Here is a 19,013-nt window from a genome sequence, read left to right as displayed (position 1 = left end):
TTCAAAAAGTCCTCCCTGGGAATGAAGAAGGAAACGATATTCTAATAAAAAAAGACTTTAACCTGAGACAAGAAGCCCCTGGGGGTCCTGTGGGCCAGGGTCCCAGACAACACTCAAGTCACAAGAGCCTCCAGTACCCTTCACATCTCTTTATCCCTCATTTAACAGCCCATCACACAAGAGGGGAAATGGGTGTGGAGCACTCTCCCCTTTATAGGTGAGAAAACTGAGGCCCAAGAGGCTAAGCCCTCTCTCCCTCTATACGGGTGACTCAGTACCAGGCAGCGACAACAAGAGGCCTGCACCCCTCTTCAGAATCACCGATTCAAATGTCCCCTGCTTCACCCAGGGCTCCTGGTTACCACCTCAAGGGTCTGGGAAGGAACCCTAAAGAGAATTAGAAACAGGGAGGGCAAGATGATCTGACCTGACCTCTAAGGAAGGAGTGAGACTCAAGCAGGGCAGGAAACAAGGAGATCAGACCCACCCCCTTCAGCAGAACAGGAGGAAGAAAAACCTGGACTACAAGTCAGAGGCCCTGGGGCACATGATCTTTAGACACTGGGGCCACATCTGCCTTTTGGGATTAAACCTCTGCCCGGGCTCAGCCAGGGGCAGAGAGGTGTGAACAGGTCTCCAGACTGCTTCCTGACATGCTGAGGGGCCAAGTCCCCATTTCCTTGAGAAGGAAACAGGGACAACAGAACGTGGGGTATCTGGCTAGCAGCTGCTGCTGCTTCCTCCTCAGGCCGCGTCAGCTGCAGTGTTGGCCCCAGCCTCATCCTTGGATGAAGATAGGACCACCAGCTTGGAGGCCAAGGGTAGCTGTCTGCAGACACAGCCAGGCCTCCGCTCAGAAATACCTTGACCTTGGGACCTCTTCCATGTTCCCATAGCTGGGGCTCAAGATATCCAGTATCCCTCCAGAGCCAAGGGAGTTCTCCCAGGGGAAGAAACTCTCTGAACAGGCTCACTGCCAAACCCCTGCAGCTGACATCCCTGCCAAGGCCACTGGGGGAAAGCTCTCGTTCGCCACCCCTCCCGCGTATGTTCCCCTCTCCTGACCTTTCCTCCAGGTGAGCCTGTGTGGTCAGGACATAACATCCAACACCTCCGAGTCTCGGGGATTCAATTTCATCCTCCACCACAGGAGTGACTTCTCTGGGGCTGTGGCCTCCCAGGAGACCACTAGGGACACACGAGCCCACGAGGTGGACTCGCCCACTTTATACCAAGGTACCCTTCAAGGCCTTTCTGCACATCGCTGCCTTATCCAAGGCCTCTGCTGGACAAGAGGCTGAAGAACCAGGGAGTTTTCTTCTGTCCCTCGTGACCCCACTTTCCTTTATTGCTGTTTGCTTGAGGGAATGACTTCTATTTATAATTCTTTGGATAAAAAAGGAAATAACAGATTGTAGAAGGCTGGGGCTGGAGGGTAGGACCAAGGACAGGAGGACAGAAATCTTGAGCTGTGCTCCAGCTTCAGAAAGGTGACCTGGATCCCAAAATCCAGCAGACACCCAGGAAATGCCCTGAGTGTGGCGCATGAGCTGGACAGGCCAAGGCCACCGGGATAGAATGTCCTTGCTTCTCCCAGGTTCTGGATGAATCAACAGGAGAGGTCGCCTGCCCTCCCTAACTGCCCTGAGAACCCCACATTCCAAGGAAAGGGGTGCACAGTCCCTCTTTCTGTCCTAGGGTCCTGACCTCCTCTACCCAGGTCCTGTTGTCTGGCCTGGATGCTAGAGGGGACCTGACTTTGCTCCTGGGCTGTACTGTTCCTGTGATGAAATAGAGAGCAGACTTGCCAACGCTACAGAATCTGCTCATGTCTGCAGCTGGCACTGCTGTCTGCATGACCCCTTAGCACCTATCTGAGGGGTCCAGGCATGGTGACAGAAGGCTAAGTTATAGCAAAATGGGGGAAGGGAGGGAGGAAAGAAGAAAATAGGCTTTTGTTTGCTTCCTACCTCCTGGAAATAGACTGGGAGTGGGGGCAGAGACTGACCCTGAAGGTTGATGGGGAGATTAGGGGGAAAGTCAGGGAAAGTCTTAGAGGGACCCCTCCCCCCAGGTTCCCCTAAAGGCACCACACGCAAGCATTTCCCTCTGTGGCTTCTGAGAGAAGAGGCAGGTGGGTGAGGCAAAGAGACAGAATACATGGAGGGCATGGCTTCGTCCAGAAAAGAGCCCCTTCGTCTGGCCCTGAGGAGGGGAGTCAGGGCCTGGGGAACCGGCCCCCCTACGTCTGTGCTGCGGCCAAAGAGGCATGGAGGAACTGAATGGGTCAGGGAGGCCAGGGCTGGAAGGCTGGCTGCTCCCTGGCGTGTGGGGAAAGCAGGGAGAGGAAGACGCAGCCTGCCACCTGCTTCTCACAGCCCATCTCTCATCCTACTCACAACCAGCCTGCCTCCCTGAGGCCTGGCTCTACCTGGCCCAGGGGGATGCTGAGGCTAGGAAGGGACTCATCTCCCACAGCTATGAGGCTCCTGCCTCAGGTCCTGGGGTCCCAGGAGAGATTATCTGGGCTTGACGGAGGCTCGTCTTCACCTCCAACAGGTATAGCCTCCCCGTGGCCTCCCCCAGGGTCAGGACTGTTGGAAGGTTCTCTGGCAGGAAAGGAAAGCCCGTTTCCTTTTCAGCAACAGCAAGGCAGTATGTCTCTCAGGGGAGGAGTTACCCTGACCAGAGTCCTGGAGCCCTCAGGGCAAGAAGTTTTACTCCTGGGGCCTCCCTGGGGCTTCTCAGTCTCTGGAAAGCAAATGGTAGGTCCTGGGCTTCCCCGGGAGTGGCTGGGACCTCTCACCAGGGAGGTCTCCAGGTATTAGAAGCCCACAGACGTAGGCATGAGGAGACTCAGACACACAGAGGTTGATGCCCTCAGGTTAGATGCAGTCAGGTCAAGCTGAGAAAAGCAGCAGCCAAATCGAAACTTCTGCTCCAAGATTCAGCCAGAAGTGGGCTCCTGAGGTCTGGAACCTGCTGGGGGCTGCAGGAGGGGCCCTGGTCCTGCTCACACTGCTGTTTCCCGCTGTCTGTGAACGTCCTCCTTCTTTCTCTTCATCTTGCAGAAGCCGTGGAGGCCACAGAAGCAGGCAAAAGTGAACTGGGGCATGCCCTAGGCCAGGCTGGGGCTCCTCACCGCCAGAGAAGATCTGCAGGGAAAAGCAGGGAGGTAGAGGGGGTGGGAGAAAGGCAAGAAAGAGAAGCAAGCTGGGGTTAAAGAGAACCCAGAGGCCCTCCAGGCCTGACGGGAATCGCTGCCACGCTCTGGGGCTGCCCAGGCCGTTGGACCTCTTACACCCACTGGGGGAGGACTCCTGTCACCAAACACTGTCTCTGAAACCTCAGTGTTTCCTGATGTGTGTGGGGCTGATGTCATTCCTCAAATTGGAGCCTGGGTGAGTCCAGGCTCGGGAAGAGAACGTCCCAGCCGACCCATCTTTGTTTCCCTCCCACCCGCCTCTGCCTCACTTCACCATCACACACCTGTGTTTGGGGAACAGGAAGTCAGCTGACTCAAAATAAGCTCTGGCTTGTGCCACAGGTTGGGGTGGGCATTGCACTCATTCCTTTAGGTCACATGGTCTGATGATCCGAATGCGGGACTTTGTGGACCTAAGTCCCTTGTCCAGCATAGCCTTGACCCTGACACCTGGAACTGAGTGGGGGTTCCTCCCTTCCCTAGCAGCCTGTTTGTCTGATACCTTTCGGGAAGTTTATAGAGAACATAATACACTTTCTTTGACTGCCTAGGGCAATACACATTGCAGTGCTACCTCCTCAAAAGTAGCAGAGTGTTCCTTTGCCAACTGGCTATTTTATTGAGCACCTATGCTGGGCAAAGGGGTAGGAAGCTAGGGACATAAGGATAATAGTGTAGCTTCTTTCCTGGCATGAGTGTGAGGTAGAGACTGAAGCTGGATTTGCCCCCCTGGGTATGTTGCCCCCCACCTCTGGCTGACATGGCTCCTCAGCGCAGGATGCAGTGAGCCCTCCGGTATCTGCGGCAGTCTGACTGGGGAGGGGAGGGGCTTCAGGAGATCCACTCTCAGGCTGTGACAGTATCCCTTTCTCCAAACACTCATTAGGTCTCCCCAGCCTCAGCTATCTGCAGATTCCTCCAGCTCACTTCTCTGCCCTTCCTCTGCCCCTGGGCCTTCCCTGGAGGGAGCAGAAGTGCATTCCCATCAGCTCAAGCAGAGTAGCTGGGCCCAAAGGAAAGCCCCCTGCATGGAACTCAGGCCTGCGTCTTGGGCCTGGTTTGAATCACCTCTCTCTCTAGGAAGAACACTGGGGACTGTGAGGAAGGAAGGAGGCAGAGGGCTGTGGAATAAGGAAGCATAAGGCATGTGCCTGACTCAAACCCTCTTGCAACAGAGATTGCTTTTGATGTCCCAGGCCCCAAATGCTAGGCACACCTGCAAAATATTTCCACCATCTTTGAGGAACCTGGCATGACCCAGGTGGTGGCTCTCTGGCCAACCTTGCTCCTTTGGACAACTTCCTTCACGTCCATCCAGGTGGAGCAGAGGCCCAGCTGGCAGGTCCTCTCCAGGCACAGTGCCAACAGTGAAGCCGGGTCCTGTCAGGATTTTCTCCTCTCTCACCCTCTCAGTGTCCAGGTAATACCGCTAATGACTGTAATTTATAGGTGCAATGCATTTCTAATGGCCAGCTGGGTGGGCAGGAGGCCCATCTTGAGTCAGCATGGGTGGGTAGACTGGTTATTTAATCACCCAGTTTCCAGCACCACCCACACACCCACTCTCCTGGAATACATAGAGAGGCACACTCTCCAGGATATATATAGACAGAGCTGAGACACAACTACTATATTTCTAGATCTATCTACTGCAGCTATCTCTGGATCCCTCCCGTGACAAACCTAGAGAGACAGGGATCTAAACTGGGCTTAGGTGGCCTGGGTTCTATTCTTGGCTCTGACGCTGGCATACTGTGTCACAGAGGGCAAGTGGCTGGGCACCTCTGGCTCTTCATTCCCTCCTTGCATTGCAGCAGGTTAATCAAGGTTTATTAGACTCCACACCTAAGGGCTGGAAGGGCACTGGGAATCCTAGCCTGATCAGAAAGGAGGGAGAACAGGTGGGTTTCCTCGTAACGAGTAATTGTAATGTGTACACTTTCTTTGCTGGGGGATGTGTGCCAAGGGTACTATCCCAGATTACAGAGAAATATCTGGCGAGAAATGAACAAAGCAGATCTGGGGAAGGAAGTCATGAGGAAAACAAGCCAGGCCCAGACCATCGCTCCTCCACTCCCACCCACCCCTCGTCTCAGTGCAGCTCAGGGTGTCTGGCTCCAGGGCGCAGATCTCTCGCCCTTCACCCGACCTCCCCTCCAAGGCCTGCTCTTTCTTTAAAACAGCAAAATGTGCCCCCGACATGACCGTTCCTCCTGGGCTCCTTTGGGAAGGGGAGAAAATCCTGAGGTTTGGTCTCCCTGTAGAGAAGTCTGGGGCAGGGGAGGAGGAGCCAGGACCTATACAGCAGAGGAAAGGCTTGTTAGGTCGCTCAGAGCGGGGCTCAGGTCTGCAATCTCCCAGTGCTGACTGCCTGGGCCCTTGTTTCTAAGGATAGAGAGTAGGAGAGCCTGGTTACTCTGCTCAGGTCTTTGATCCAAAATGCTCTGGTTGTCCCTCACGTCTCCATCAGGGCCTGACAGGTTCTCACTGCAAGGTGCACGCCTCCGAGTCCTGGGTGCCATCTGGGCTGTGTTCATGGCACACAGCTCCCTGGCCAGCCCCAGAAGTGGGCAGACACGGAGCAGGGAATCCCTTCCCATTTCAGAGTGCCTCCCCTGCGGGCCCCTCCTCCCCTCTCAGAATCCCTCTGTCCCAGCAGTAGGTATCTGGGGAGCCCCATTGCCAGGGCTGTGGTCTCTGCTCCTCTGCCTGTCCTTTCATTTGGCAGAGTGCTTCAGCACCAGCTGGAGGGCTCCCTGTGGAAGTTGGGTCCCTATGAACCTACTCTTACTGTCTCTACTTGAGGGGAAAAGGGTCTGAATGTTGAAATGGACAGAGTCCCGGAGTCTCAATTAAGCAAGTGGACCAGCACCTTGGTGCACTCCCCACTCATCTGTGCTCACAATGGAAACTTACCCTCCCGCCCTGCTACCCTGCAGCTTTCCCCTCCAACTTCAACTTTCAGGAGGGGACAAGGAATGGAAAACAGCCCTCCAGAAACCCAGGAGAGAAAGGAAAGGGAGGTGGACGCTGGACAAACCTCTGCTATCCCACAGTTGGCTTCCTCTGGCTGCAAGCTGTTGTTCCGATTTCTTCCCTATTCTCTCCTCTGGCTTTTCCCCAGCTCAGGTCCAAGATGGCCTGGAGTGTGGGCCTTGGAGGAGCCTCTGCCCAGCCAGCTTGGAGGAAGCCAAGCAGAAGAGCTGCCAACCCACAGATCACCATCTCAAGCCACCAGGTTCCCCGGCCTCCCTGCTGCCCCCGTCCCTTGGTCCTCACCCCACATCTGGTCTCTCTGCCAGACACCCTCCGGGGTCCTCCAACCATAGCACCTCTAGTGAAAATGGGGCAGTGGGTCAGAGTCAATTTGAACACATGGAAGAACCAGGAGGAAGAAGGGACTCAGAGCAGGTTAGACACTAAGGTGAGGAGAAAGCCAGGGCTCCAGGCTTGCAGGCCACAAACTCCTGGATGTCTCAAATTTTGCCAATGTCCTCTATCAAATTGGGCAGCAGTGGGGTTGGAAGGGTAGGAAAATATTTACAAGTGTTGGTACATGCCAGGAATTCTCTGACAAACAAGAAAAAGATATTGTCCCTCCCACCCCCCATCCCCTCACCTCCCAAAGCAGAAGCAGAGTAGCTTCCAGCAAGGCAACCCCCCCTTCAATCCGCCCCACCTCCTACCACAGGTAAAGGGCCAAAGAGAAGTGACCCAGTGAGGAGGGGCACCCTCAGCCTCTAGAACAATAATGAGACCTCCGCCTCCTCCCCAGCTCCCTTAGCACCGCGCCTCAGTAATTAAAATATGAATTCACCTTCCCTCCCTGAGCCATTCATCACTGCGAAGGGAAGCAGCTGCGGCCTGGGAGACCGGATTTGGGGGATTAGCTCGGGCGCTGGAGCAGACACACCAAGAGGAGGAATTAGAAAGAAAGGGGGTGAATTGGGTTTTCTCTCCCCACCTCCTCCCTCTCCCTCTCCCTCCTGCCGCCACTGAGCCTCACACCCAGCCCTTCCCCCAGAGCCTGGCCTCTGTAGGTTTCTGGGAACTGTAGTCTCCACGATTGTGTTAATAAACAGACAGGCCAGGGGTGGGTGGTGGCACAAACTACAGATCCCAGGACTTCTTCCCAGTGTTGGCAGCAGCAAGGCTGGGCACAAGCCTCCAGTCTGGGAGAAGCCCCAGTTCTCCTTGGAAATTAACTCATTTTTGGCCTGCTTGAGACTCAGTTCCTGTCTCTGGCTTACTGAGCGCCCTGAAATCTGCAGCCAAAGTCCTCTCTGCCTTCGATGGCTTGCCCAAGAAAGAAGCCCCTTATTTCTTGCTTGCCCACCTATGCAGAGAGGGGAAGCGCCCCCTACTTGTCAAGACTACAAGGGCAGTCACATATTTACTAGTGGTCCTGAGGGACTTGGGGATCACGCATGGGAGCTGGAGGGGTAAGAACACCAATAGTCTTGAAATGTCCTAAGCCCTGGCTTCCAAGGTCTTCCAGGCCAGCTTGGCAGAGGCTGGCCCGCCCCTAAGAGTCATCACAAGCATGACTGAGGGTGTCAGCAGCCGGAACCCAGTGGTCTGGACTGTCAGTGCCAGAAGCGCCCCAGAGGTCAAACTTTAGTGTTATTCCCTTCTAAAGATGGAACAGAGATTGTTTTTCCACAATAGTCTTTGCCTTTAGGAAGGGCTGGAGTTTTAGCAGTCAAACTCCATTTCCATGAAAAATAGAACAAATATAACCAGAGAGATTCACTTGAATCTGTGTTGTTAAACACGGGCCCCCTTTCCCAAGGGAGGACTTCTGCAGGCTATCTCTGGGGACTGTGAAAAAAGACGTAGATTGCTCAGAATATTTTAGGTTTCATCTATGTACATGCAGGGAGCAGGACAGAGGCAGCCCTCTGCTCTGTGTGGGGAAAGAGGGCATGAGGCCAGCTTGCCTATTCAATTCAGCAACTGTGTGAACTAGATAATTGCATATCTCTTCCAGGCCTGCCCCACTGGCAGTGGCCAAGAGACAAAGACTAGAAAGGAACTGCAACTCTACAACCACAGAAGCACCCCCAGGCTTAGGCCCAGCAGGGTGGGACTGTCTCAGGTGAGTTGCTCAGCTGTGGGCTTGCTCTGTCCATTTGTGGCAACTTACTTGTACCCTACCTTCCTTTTCTCCCAGTTCACAATTTCTTCAGTAAACCTCTATCCAGCAACCCCTACTCAAAGCCTTGCCCTGCTGAACTTTAATCTCTGGAATGGTCATCTGTCCCCTTGGTCCCAGGCCCAGCCCAGTGCTGCGGCCTTCCCAGCAAACTGTGTAATAGGATTCCAGTTGCAGTGTCAGAAAGGGGCACTGCTGTAACCTTACTTCCCAACCAGGAAATCGGGAGCTAAGGTAGGCAAAGCAGGAGCTTGGGAGGCCTCAGAGCAGGTGAGGAATAGGACAGGCTCATTCTGAGCACCGGCAGCTGCACAAGGAGGGAGGTGGGAGAAGCTGCTAGCCACCTCTCATCTCTGGGTCTGAGAACCCAGAAAGCAAGTGAGAAACCCTGGCACGTTCTCCACCCTGCTCTGAGCTGGGGCGAGAGGGGAAGTGGCTTGGATCAGCCCCAGCAAAAACCCAGCTGACTTGGGCTTTCTCTTTACTTCTCCTATTGTTTTGCACCCCCCCCCCCCCCCCAACACACACACACCAGTGAAGGACAAAGGGTGATTTGAGCTGGGCCCTGGGGCCAATTTGCAGACCTGCATCCTATAGGGACTGGGTGTGAACTCCTAGGAGGAGAACAGCACTTTCCAGTTCCCTGGCTGGTTGCAGCTCCCAACCTCCAGCACGGTGTGGTCGGTGTGGTAAGAGCACAGCTTCAATCCCAGCTCTGCCTCTTACTAGCCCTGTGAACTTGGGCCAGTTTCTTAGGTCTCTTGTGTGTCAGTTTTCCATAAGTAAAGTGGGATAATAACAATACCTTTTTTAAGGGTTGTTTCTGTAAGTAAATGAGTTAGTACAAGTCAGATGGAGAGACACACGCCTAGCACATAGCAGGCACTAGGTAGATGTTGGCTGGAGAAATTAAGGGCTCTGAGACACAAGTAACTTGCCTTCTGAGTCTCAATACCAAACAGAGTACTGATTCTTCGGTGGTCTGTCTTAAGCAGACTGGGGGCTGGAAGGGAAGGGGAGGTGAGGGTGCTTCCTCTGCCCGCCTTATTTCTATCTGTTGGAGCCTTCCAGGATGGCTGGGATGGAGTTAGGCAGTTTTAAATTGGGGGAGGGGGGCATGTGGGAGAAGACTAGGCATGGCAAGCCAGGCGGGAAGAAACAGGGAGAGCAGGGCTTTCGCAGACCCAGGAAGGAGGGAGAAAATGCCTGAGCATGGTAGTGGACCAGGAGCTAGGGACTCTGAACTTCAACTAGCAGACGACAGGGAGTAACTGCCTTCCTACTTCCACTCTGATGAACCTCCTCTCCCCAAGCGGACGGCCTAAGCTCTCCCATTTCAGCCCGTGAGAGGTCCTGAGGAGGTCTCTGGGGAAAAGGCTGAGGATTTGAGCTGACCATAGAAAAGTGAGCTGAGGCCAAGAAGCAGAGGCTATCCCAGAGGTATTGAGCAAAGGTCCAAGTGCTGCATGGCCCAATGCTCCTGACTCCAGCCCCCCAATCCCTGAGCACGGGACCGGCCTCAGTAACTTGGCAAAGGGGAAGGAACCAACTCAGAGACCATCCTCATAGGGAATCTCCCTCTGGAATCACCTGTCCAGCCTCTTCATTTCAGAGTGAGACACCAGGTCCAGAGAGGGGAAGTGACTTGGCCAAAGCAGCACAGCCTAGCCCTAGACCCTGGGTGACCAGGTCCCCTGTACACCCCACCTCCAAGCAGAGCCCCAGCTGCAGTCCCCTTTGAGGCTGGCTCCTGGCCTGGTTCTGGGGGAGTCACACGTGCCGCAGAAGGAGTAAGCCCCTTACTGTAGCCCATGGCTTTTAGCCCTACATGAGTTTGGAACAGCAATCACATAGGAATGAAAAGCCATAGGCCATAGCAGAGCTGAGGGGGTCCAGCGGTGGGAATCTCAAAAGGACACAGGGAGCTGCAGGCACCTTGCACAGGCTCATTCCCCTTCCCAACAATCCCACCCACCCACCCACCCACCCTGCCTCCAGTGAGGTTCTGGGCCCCCAGGTTACATTTTCACCACCCCACACCACCTGCCCTGGCCCCAGAAGTACTAAAGCCATCTCAGTAATGAGTTTCCACTTCTTGGCCTACAAAAGCTCCCACACAATGGGCCTCACTCCGGGTATGAGGGGGGGTGGCTTCCTGGCCATAAAGGACCTCCTCAGATTCCCTTAATTAGCCTCCAGCCCCCTACCCAGGGTCCTTAACTACCCCCTCCCCTAGAGAATAGACCGGATCTTTTCAATGCTACTGCTGCCAGGGCCCAGGATCAGCCCCATATTAGGCTTTCACCTTACAAAGCTTAACCCTTTCTAGTCCAGCCACAGGAAGCAGAGGGCAAAGGAGAGTCTGGGTAAGGGAGAGCAGAGACAAAAGGGCCTGCTTTTTCTTTAGAGGGGTGAACAAGTTTCTTGAGCACCCTCGAGGTTGGGGGGTGGCCCACACTTCTTAGACTAGTCCGGCTAGTCACCAACTAGACTCATCCTTACATGGTTTAGAGGGGAGTGGGACCTCTGTCTTCAGACCTAGATAGAGGCAGGAAAAGGGCCAGAGCTTGAAATCCCCACCAGTTGAGGGAAACTAACTTTGGAGCCATCGCTGGGAGATGCTGTAGGAGGGGTGCTTGGTGTTCTGCCTCCCTCACTGGCAGGCTCTCCAGCACTAGGGTGAAGAGCTGAGTCAAGGAGAACCAAGGTTTCAGGACCCTGGAAAAGATGCGTTGTAAAAACAGGACTGTCTCCTCCTCCCCTCTCCCATGATGGGTTAATTGTGGGTATGCATCAGCGTTGGAGGAGAGGAGCTCAGGGAAGCCCCAGGGAATTCAGGTCCCCAAGCCTGGCCTTGACCTCTGTCAGGTACTCCCAACAGAACGGTAAGGTAAGAGGCCTCAGGCACAGATCAGGCCCTGTCTCTGCCAGGGTGCAGCTGTAACCCCCACCTCAACCCTACTCCCAGCCTCAGGGGCAGGCTCACTGGCTCTGCAGGACCCTGGCTGGCTTCCCACACTCCCCCACAACAGCATGGGAGCATACGCACCGACATGCACACACATACCAGTCTTGCCTAATCTTAGGGCCAAACTGGACATCTTCCAACTTCCCACCTGAACTTTGGGTCATTGGCCCCAACGCCAGAAGGGTTTTGGTCCTCCTTTCCTTCCTCTCTCATGCACCACCAAATCCCAGGCTTAGGACCTGCAAAAACCGTGGGCGCTCAGCAGAATGCCCTCAGTCCCCTTCCAAGAGACACTGGGCCAGGGGCTGGGGTCCAAAGGGCTGCTCACCTTGTGGGCCCAGTGAGGCGCCCTCTCCATCGCAGTCTGCAGCACAATTCCTGAAGAGCCACTTTCTGCCTTCCAGGCAGCCACTCACTCCTCCATTTGCCCCCAGAAGCTCCACGCCCCAGCAACTGGGGCAACTGGGGCAGGCGTCCTCCCTCTTCCACACACTGCTTGGTCTGAGCTGTGCCCAACTCAACCTGACTCACTTGTGAAGACCTGACGTGCCCCTGCCCTAGCCTGGTGGGTGTGGGGGGTGGGCTGGGCAGAGGGGGTGGGTCAGGTACTCCTTCAACCCTGACTTGGGCCTGGGTAACAAAGGTCTCATTGAGCCTCTGGCTGTCTGGTTGGTGAAGCACAAACCTCTTGTATCTGCTCGCTTTTGATCTCACTCGCTCAGAACCAGCCATGTATTACTCACATCCCCCTGCCAGGCTATTGGTGTGGAGGGGCTGTTTTGTCCCCTCCCGCCCTCCCTCCTCATCTCCTTTCTTTCCCCTGCTGCTCCCCTCCAGCTTTTTTATGGTTTGATTTTTGGCAGGAGACCTGAGGCAGCTGCCCAGAGGCCCCTCTCCTGCCTGCCTGCCCCTCCCCACCTCTGCAGCCCAGTTCCTCTCCTCACCCAGACCCCATTCTGTGTCTCTCCACAGCCTCTGCTCCTGCACTTGTCTGTCCTTCTACCTCGAAGAGCCCCAGACCAGCTCAGGTCTGGCCACTCTACCCACCCTCACCTGGTCCTTCCCTGAGATCCTGGCTTCCCGGCCCTGGGCACATGAAAGGCTCAGCCCGTGGCCTGCCTGCCAGCCCCAGCCCACCTGACAAGCCCCTAGTAAATTCCAGAAAGGGGCAGTCTCTCTCCAAGGTATTTCTGGGGCCAGAAGACTGGGGGCGTGGGGTGAGGAGGAAGAACAGCTATCAGGTCTCAGGCAATGGCCTACGCAGACCTCCCTTTAATATGGAGGAAGGGGAGGCAGCTCAGCTAGGCTTCAACCTCCTTTTCTGCGGAAGCCCTGCTTCCTCCAATCCTGAGAATCTGCTTTCTAGTGAAAGGCCGTCACTTGGTGAAAACCCCAAAGTCTCACCCTCCTCAAGCTGGGGCCATTCCCCAAACCTCTTGCAGTTCTGCTGCAGGTGAGAACTGGGGCCCAGGCAGCTTGAGGAGCTGTATATACTGGATTCCCAGGCCCTGTTTCCCAGGACAGGCCGCTCTAGGGAGACAATCGTCTTTGAGGTCTGAGCTCTCCCCAGAAACGCCAACAGATGCTAAGAGTTCCCATGGTAGCCTGAGAAAAGCCCTGCCAACTCCCCCGTGCCCCACCTGTGGCCTCCTCTCCACCTCCGAAGTTTCCACCCCTCCCTGCCCCCCAGGTACTCCATTCAGCTGAGCTGAGGATTTGGGAAACTTCTGCCGACAGAGGCCCCATTCTTCCTGCTGCTGGCTCTCATTGTCCCTCATGACTCTACACATTCTTGGGCCTCTAATGAGAAGCCGAGACAGCCACCCGCCCTTCCCACCCGGCTCTAGTCAGCATAGCCTGGGCCCAGCCGCCTGCCTGTGGCAGAAGTTGGGGGAGGGAGGCAGGGACGACATGGAGAGAGGAAAAGGACGTGGGAGACAAAACAGAGGAGGGGAGGAGATGGAACTGGGAGAGACAGAACGGAGACACAGAGAGAAATTGTGAAAGAAGAAAGTGATAACAGATGGAAATGTAAGAGAAATTGTATAGGAGAAAAGAGAAGGGGAGAACGGGAAAGGAACTGATATTTGATTCAGTGAAAACTCTGTGCCGTGCACGCACTAAGCCCTTCAATAACAGACACTATTATTATTATTCCCATGCTGTACATGAGAACACTGAGGATTACAGAGGCTGGGTGGGCATTTTTGCTCTTAGAGCAGAGGGCAGGAGAAGCCTGAGAGAGAAAAAGGAGAGCTGGAAAAGGAAGAATGCTGACGAGGAAAGAGGAGGGCTGCCGTGCAAAACAAGCAGAACAGGAGGAAGCAGAGAGAGATGAGATGAGGGGCATGCGGAGGCAGAGGCAGAGGCAGAGAGAGGGCTATCAATGGACTCCAGGGATCCCTGACTTCCTGCCATTCTCCCCGGGATCCAGCAGACTGACTGGGCAGTACACACTCTAAGGGCCCAGCAGTGCCATGCCCTCTCCAGTAACAAGTCCCTTAATGCCCACCCCCGCTACAGAATCCAGGTCCAGCCTGGAAACTAAAGGCTGTTTCACTGCGGAATGGGCTACAGCGACTCCCTTCTGAGGGCACACACACACCCTGAACCTCAGCCTACATCTGGGGTTGGAGGTGGTTCCGGCTGAAGATAAGCCAGATTGGGGAGCATACCTTTGCAAGAGTAGGGAGGGGCCTATTGAGCCAGTCATCCTTCTTAGGACAGAAAACCATGGAAGGAAGGGGGTGGAAGGTGCAGATGGGGTCAGCCTGAGCAAGGACTGAAGAACGAGAACCACTCCCAAAGGAGTAAGTGTGCTCCCTGCCATCAGTCAAACAGGGTGCACAGCCACTCGGCAGACTCACTGTCAGGCACACAGTAGGTGCTCAGTAAATGATATGCTAGTGCAGATGGGGTTCTCACACATGGAAAGAAGTTAGATCAAGCCTAAGGTCCCATCACCTCCAAGATTTCATGAGTCTACATTGTAGCCCACTTCTCTCAGAGCTCTGAAAGACTTATGTATCTTTTGGGGGGGCTTAGAGCCCGCCAGCCCTGCCTCTTTGCCCATGGTGGCAGGAAACTGGAACTAAGAAGATACTAAATTAGGAAGGTAGGCACTCAATCTCACAACCCCACAACCCTAACATGGAGGAGATTAAACTGGAAGCATACTACATTATTCTAAGGATGTTGGCTGAATGATATAGGCACATATTTGAATGAATGAATGAATGAATCAATGGCTGATGAAACTTGGAAACAAGGGCAAAAGATGTAGGTTCTCCCATATTTCAGGCTTGGTGTGTGCCTAGAGCTCCCTCATGCCTGCGCCTGGGAGGAGGGTCCCTGTGCTGGAGCAGGCTGTGGCTGTGGGTGGGGGTAGGGAAAACACCCTGGCCTCAGACTCTACTCACCATGGGGGCCTAGGCATTGCTGAAACTTCTGAGGAGCTTCCGGGATTTTATTCTGCTGCCTCTGCCCCAAAGAGGCCTCCAGATTTGGAGCTGTCATTGGAATGGATCTGTATGTGCAGGCCCTGGACCAGAACTGACCACGAGTAGACTAGTTCCAGAGACCTGGCAGTCTCCCCTACATTGTCCTCCAGACACGAACCAGACCAGCGGTGTACTTGCTACCAAGGACAGGATGACCACCCTATTTCTGAATCCCTAGGTAGCTTTCCCATGGCTCAAACCCCCACTGCTCCCCAGCTCCTTCTCTACTGCAAAGCACCATCAGCTCAGGTTCCCTGTCAGTCACTGGCTTCAGGGCCCCCAGGCGGAGCTGCTCTCCATTGAACAAGAGAAAGCACAGCGAGGTCAGGCGTGAATTTTCCTTTTCCCAAGGGCTTTCTCTAGTTGTCTTAGGATCCTCAGTTATGAGCCTTCCCAGGCAAACAGAGGGAGCTTCCAGCGTGGCCCTTAGGAAAGCGGAGAGAAAGGAGACCTAAGGAGAGGTTCAGGCAGTCAAGACAGAGAGAGAGCAGGGGACAGAGAGAGCACAGGCAGAGCGGGTGTGTGTAGGGGTGTCTTTACAGCCTTGACACCTCCAGCACCTGCATCTGATCTCTCCTAAGCTCCAGGGCTGGGCTACGGAAAGGAGAACACAGGGAAGTGCTTGTATTACCAGAATCCAGCCTCCCCAAGCATGGGACCTAGGCCACAGTTTTGCCTTTCAGAGCAGCCAAGCTGTTAAAGAAAAATACAATAATGGGTCATTGGCAAACTCATATGCATTTCAACCTGAGCAAATTATTAATATCAAAATGTTCCAACGATTTGCCCAGGCCCTATTCCTCCCCCAACTCCTTTCCTCCAGTGCCCCCCTCAATCCACATAGGGCCTTGGGAGCCTAAAGAACGACACAGCTAAGCTCTCCCAGGCCCCTGTGGAGTACCTCTCAGAGGAGGAGGCAGGCAGAGATGGGGGTGGGGAGAGGTTTGCAGGGGCAGCCACTCATTTAGCAAACACACACTGAGCACAGGCACTGTGCTAGGCACAGGGAGACAGCACTCAGTAAGGCTTGGTCCCCAGGAGTCCAGTGGGAAGACAGGCCCAGAGGCATAGGATTGTATTCAGAGCAGTCCTGCCACCCTGACCCCTGTTCTCCCCCAGCAGCAGAGCTTTCAGGCTTTCTTTTTGTGTGTGTGTGTGGGGGGGGGGGGGGGGTTAAACTGAACTTGGCGCTATTGAAGGGTCTCCCCTTCCTCTTCACGCCTTTAGGAGAATGGCCTCAGCCAGATACTCTGTGTGTGTGTGTGTGCGAGCGCACGCATGTAGATCTTCCTCTTTCTTCTGACTAAGGCAGGGCCTGACGGGGCGATGGGGAGCTGGAATTGAGTACAGAAACAGACACTGTTTCCAGCTTTGAGCCTCAGCTGTGTCCTCCTCCTGGAGGATGTAAGCAGGGTTTTCAGGCCACCAAAACCGCCCCCCATGGGGGATTCTTAGAGCACAATCACTTCAGAGCTCTCTGATCCTGGGGCTCCATCCCAGCCTCAAAAGAGCTGAATTTCCCTCCAAAGTTAGCTCTTCTCAAGGCTTAAGTTGGGCTAAGTTGTTCACTAGCAGATGAAGGTACGTTGAAAAATCACCAGAAAAGAGTGATTAAGGAAGAATTTGTTAATGAGTTGAGGGGAGGAGGACAGGATACTAGTGCTTCCAAAGAAAGACTGTGGAATGTCAGTCAGGAGGAGAGGGCTGCCCTTGGGCCCCCAGGCGCCCTCTCTTGACCGGTTGGGTAGAGGCAGCCCGGTTTCCTATGGTCACTCTATCACGGACCCTTTCTCAGGAAAGGGAGCAACTCTCTGTCCAGAGCTACCTCCCGGCCCCACCCTGGCCAGGGTTCCTGCTCCCTTGGCCGGCATCCAGCTCTAGCCCCTCTTAGGTATGCGAGAGAGGTGGGAGGCTGGTTCAGGGCCAAGAGTTGATGATTTTGCCCAGAGGTTTTGCCCAGAGATGTGCTTTCTTCCAGCCTCCCATGCTCAGTCCCCTGAGGATGTCTGCCCCAAGGGTACCAGACACTTCTGCTTTTCCCTTCTTAGTGCCAGACACATGCACAGGTGTCACAAAGTCCTGATCCCTCCCTCATTTATAGCGCCTTCCCCATCCCACCCACACCACAGGATGAAGGGTGGAGGCACCCAAAGGGAGTCTCTCCTGGCCAGCAGTGGGAGACTGTACGACACCCTGAGCCAGGGCCTTAGGTCCCTCTAACATTCTCCCTGAAACCCACCGGCTGCAAAAACCTTTACAGGGAACAAAGGCAATGGGGGCCGGGTGGGGGCTTCCCTTTGGCCGATTAGGGGCGGTGGTTGATGCAGCCGGAGGCCGGTCAGAGCCGGCTTTCAGGTGAGTGCCTGAACCGCATCCTGGAGTCCGCCCATGCTTCAAGGACCCCTCACCGCCCAGCCAAACCTCCCGCTAAGAGGCGAGCCCTCCTCAGCCGCTCCCGGCCTTCATCCCGGCCTAGGGGCCCCAGACGCGCAGCACTTTCTGCCTATTTGTTTTCGCTCAGTACTCACAGTTCGGATGCTGAGCCGGCTCCTCTCGCACTCACTTCCTTTGTCTCTTTCTCCCTCTCTCCCTCTCCAATCTCTCTCCCTCTCTCTACCCTCCTTGTCTGAGTCCCTGCAGTAGCTTCCAGTGGAGAAAAATAATTATTCTTCTCAATGGGTTCGCACGGGGCGCACGCACACACACGCGCGCGCGCACACACACACACCCCGCGGTGGTACCCAGTCAATGCACAAATCTTCGGGGTCCCTTTAACCTCTGCGGATGACTCCGGGAATTAATTACAAAGCCCATTTCGGCGCAGTGAAAATATGTATTAACGTATGAAATGACAACCGATCCGTTGAACTTTAGGGATTTGGCATTTAGACTGTCTCGCCGCCCGCCATTCCCTTCATAGCCCCCGGAGCCACTTCCACGGCGTCGCAGTGGCCACTGCGAGCTCCTTATGGGGGTGTTAGAGGGCCGTGTGGCGGCTTCTGCGCGGAGCTCTGCGCCCCGAGACCCCCTCGCGCGCCCCCTGCGGTCGGGGCCGACCCTCAGCCGGCGCTTCCACTTTCCTCAAGCCCGCAGGCCGGGCCCGGGCCACCGCGCCCCCCGCACGGTGCCGGTCTGAGAACAAACTCCGAGCTCAGTGCCTGGAGAAGCTGGCGAGAGCTGGACGGCGACCGGCCGGCGCGCCCGAGTTCCGGGCAGAGTGAGAAAGATCCGGGACGCGATGCAACTCCCCTGCAGGCAAAGCCGCCTGGTGCCTGGGGATCCCGCCGCCCCCACTCAGTCCCGACCCGCACACACATGCACGCATTTGCACACGCGGGCGCGCACACATGCACGCATTTGCACACGCGCGCACACACATCTGCACACAGGCACTCCCGCGCGCGCTCGCGCCCGTACACACTCAGGGTTGTAACAAAGGAAGAGGGGCCAACGCTGCCTTACTTTTCTTTCTCTTCTCCTCTCTTTTGCAGCCCCCTAGCCCCGCGCGGGCGTGCCCGGCCCGCCCCCGCCCTCCGCGCCCCCGGATCGCGGCGGGCGGCGGCATTCCAGAGCAGCGCGTCGGAGAGGCAACTTCGCGCCCAGGCGCCCGCGCCTCGCAGCCCGGCGGGCGGGAGACAAAAGCTGCGGCGCCGCCAGAGGCCGCGCGGCCAAGGTGTGCTCGCTAATTGTCAGGAAATGTGTGTGTGCGCGCCGGGAGCCGGGGGGCGGGGAGGGGGCGGCGGGCGGGAGGGGGAGAGCAGAAGAGGAGACCCAGCCCCCAGCCCCAGCACTCGCCCGCGCGGGGCACCCGAACCCGGATTAGAGAATAAATTATCTGCTCTCTTCTCATTGGGCTGTGGCTGAAGCCGCCGTCTGGGAGCCCGCCCGGCTCTTTGCATTCACCGCACAGCTCCGGCTCGCCTCGCTTCGCGAGGGCCGAGATCCCGGGGCCTTGGCTCCAGACCCCAGAGGACATCAGCCGGCTTCCCGCGCCGCCCCTCGCCCCCACCGGCCGGCTCAGCCGCACCCTTCGCCCCTCCCAATTCTGGCTTGATCTTGAAGAAGAGACTGGGAAAATGGACCCCAGAGAATGGAGATCTCAAACTCCCTCCCCTCCACCCCCCACATTTCATCCACTCTCCAAGAAGGAGGCGGGGGTGGTGGGGGTTGGGGAGGCAGCTGGGG

General features: G+C 55.7%; 1 protein-coding gene and 1 long non-coding RNA gene across 3 annotated transcripts; one reads left to right on the top strand and one right to left on the bottom strand.

The window, feature by feature from the left end:
* Positions 1 to 1,112: 1,112 nt before the first annotated feature.
* On the bottom strand, positions 1,113 to 17,731 carry BLACAT1 (BLACAT1 overlapping LEMD1 locus). 2 transcript variants are annotated; one of them, XM_074322189.2, is made up of 2 exons: positions 17,357 to 17,731; positions 1,113 to 3,155 (listed from the first exon to the last, which is right to left on the bottom strand). In XM_074322189.2, the coding sequence occupies exon 2, from the start codon at positions 3,113 to 3,115 to the stop codon at positions 3,014 to 3,016; it is 102 nt and encodes a 33-aa protein (XP_074178290.1). In that variant the 5' UTR covers positions 3,116 to 3,155; positions 17,357 to 17,731; the 3' UTR covers positions 1,113 to 3,013. The 2 variants fall into 2 exon arrangements, with proteins under 2 accessions (XP_074178290.1, XP_074178289.1); XM_074322188.2 differs by lacking the exon at positions 17,357 to 17,731 and adding an exon at positions 7,023 to 7,397.
* LOC141569334 (uncharacterized) lies at positions 7,377 to 18,553 on the top strand. The gene is made up of 3 exons (XR_012492861.2): positions 7,377 to 7,647; positions 8,196 to 8,303; positions 18,320 to 18,553. It is a non-coding gene; the product is annotated as an uncharacterized LOC141569334 (long non-coding RNA).
* The last annotated feature ends 460 nt before the right edge of the window (positions 18,554 to 19,013 follow it).

Source organism: Rhinolophus sinicus, chromosome 11, assembly GCF_057876585.1.
Source record: "Rhinolophus sinicus isolate RSI-liver-muscle chromosome 11, RSI-T2T, whole genome shotgun sequence".
Taxonomy (NCBI): Eukaryota; Metazoa; Chordata; class Mammalia; order Chiroptera; family Rhinolophidae; genus Rhinolophus; species Rhinolophus sinicus.
The sequence above is the reverse complement of the archived record's forward strand: the minus strand, read 5'-3'. Positions and strand labels throughout refer to the sequence as shown.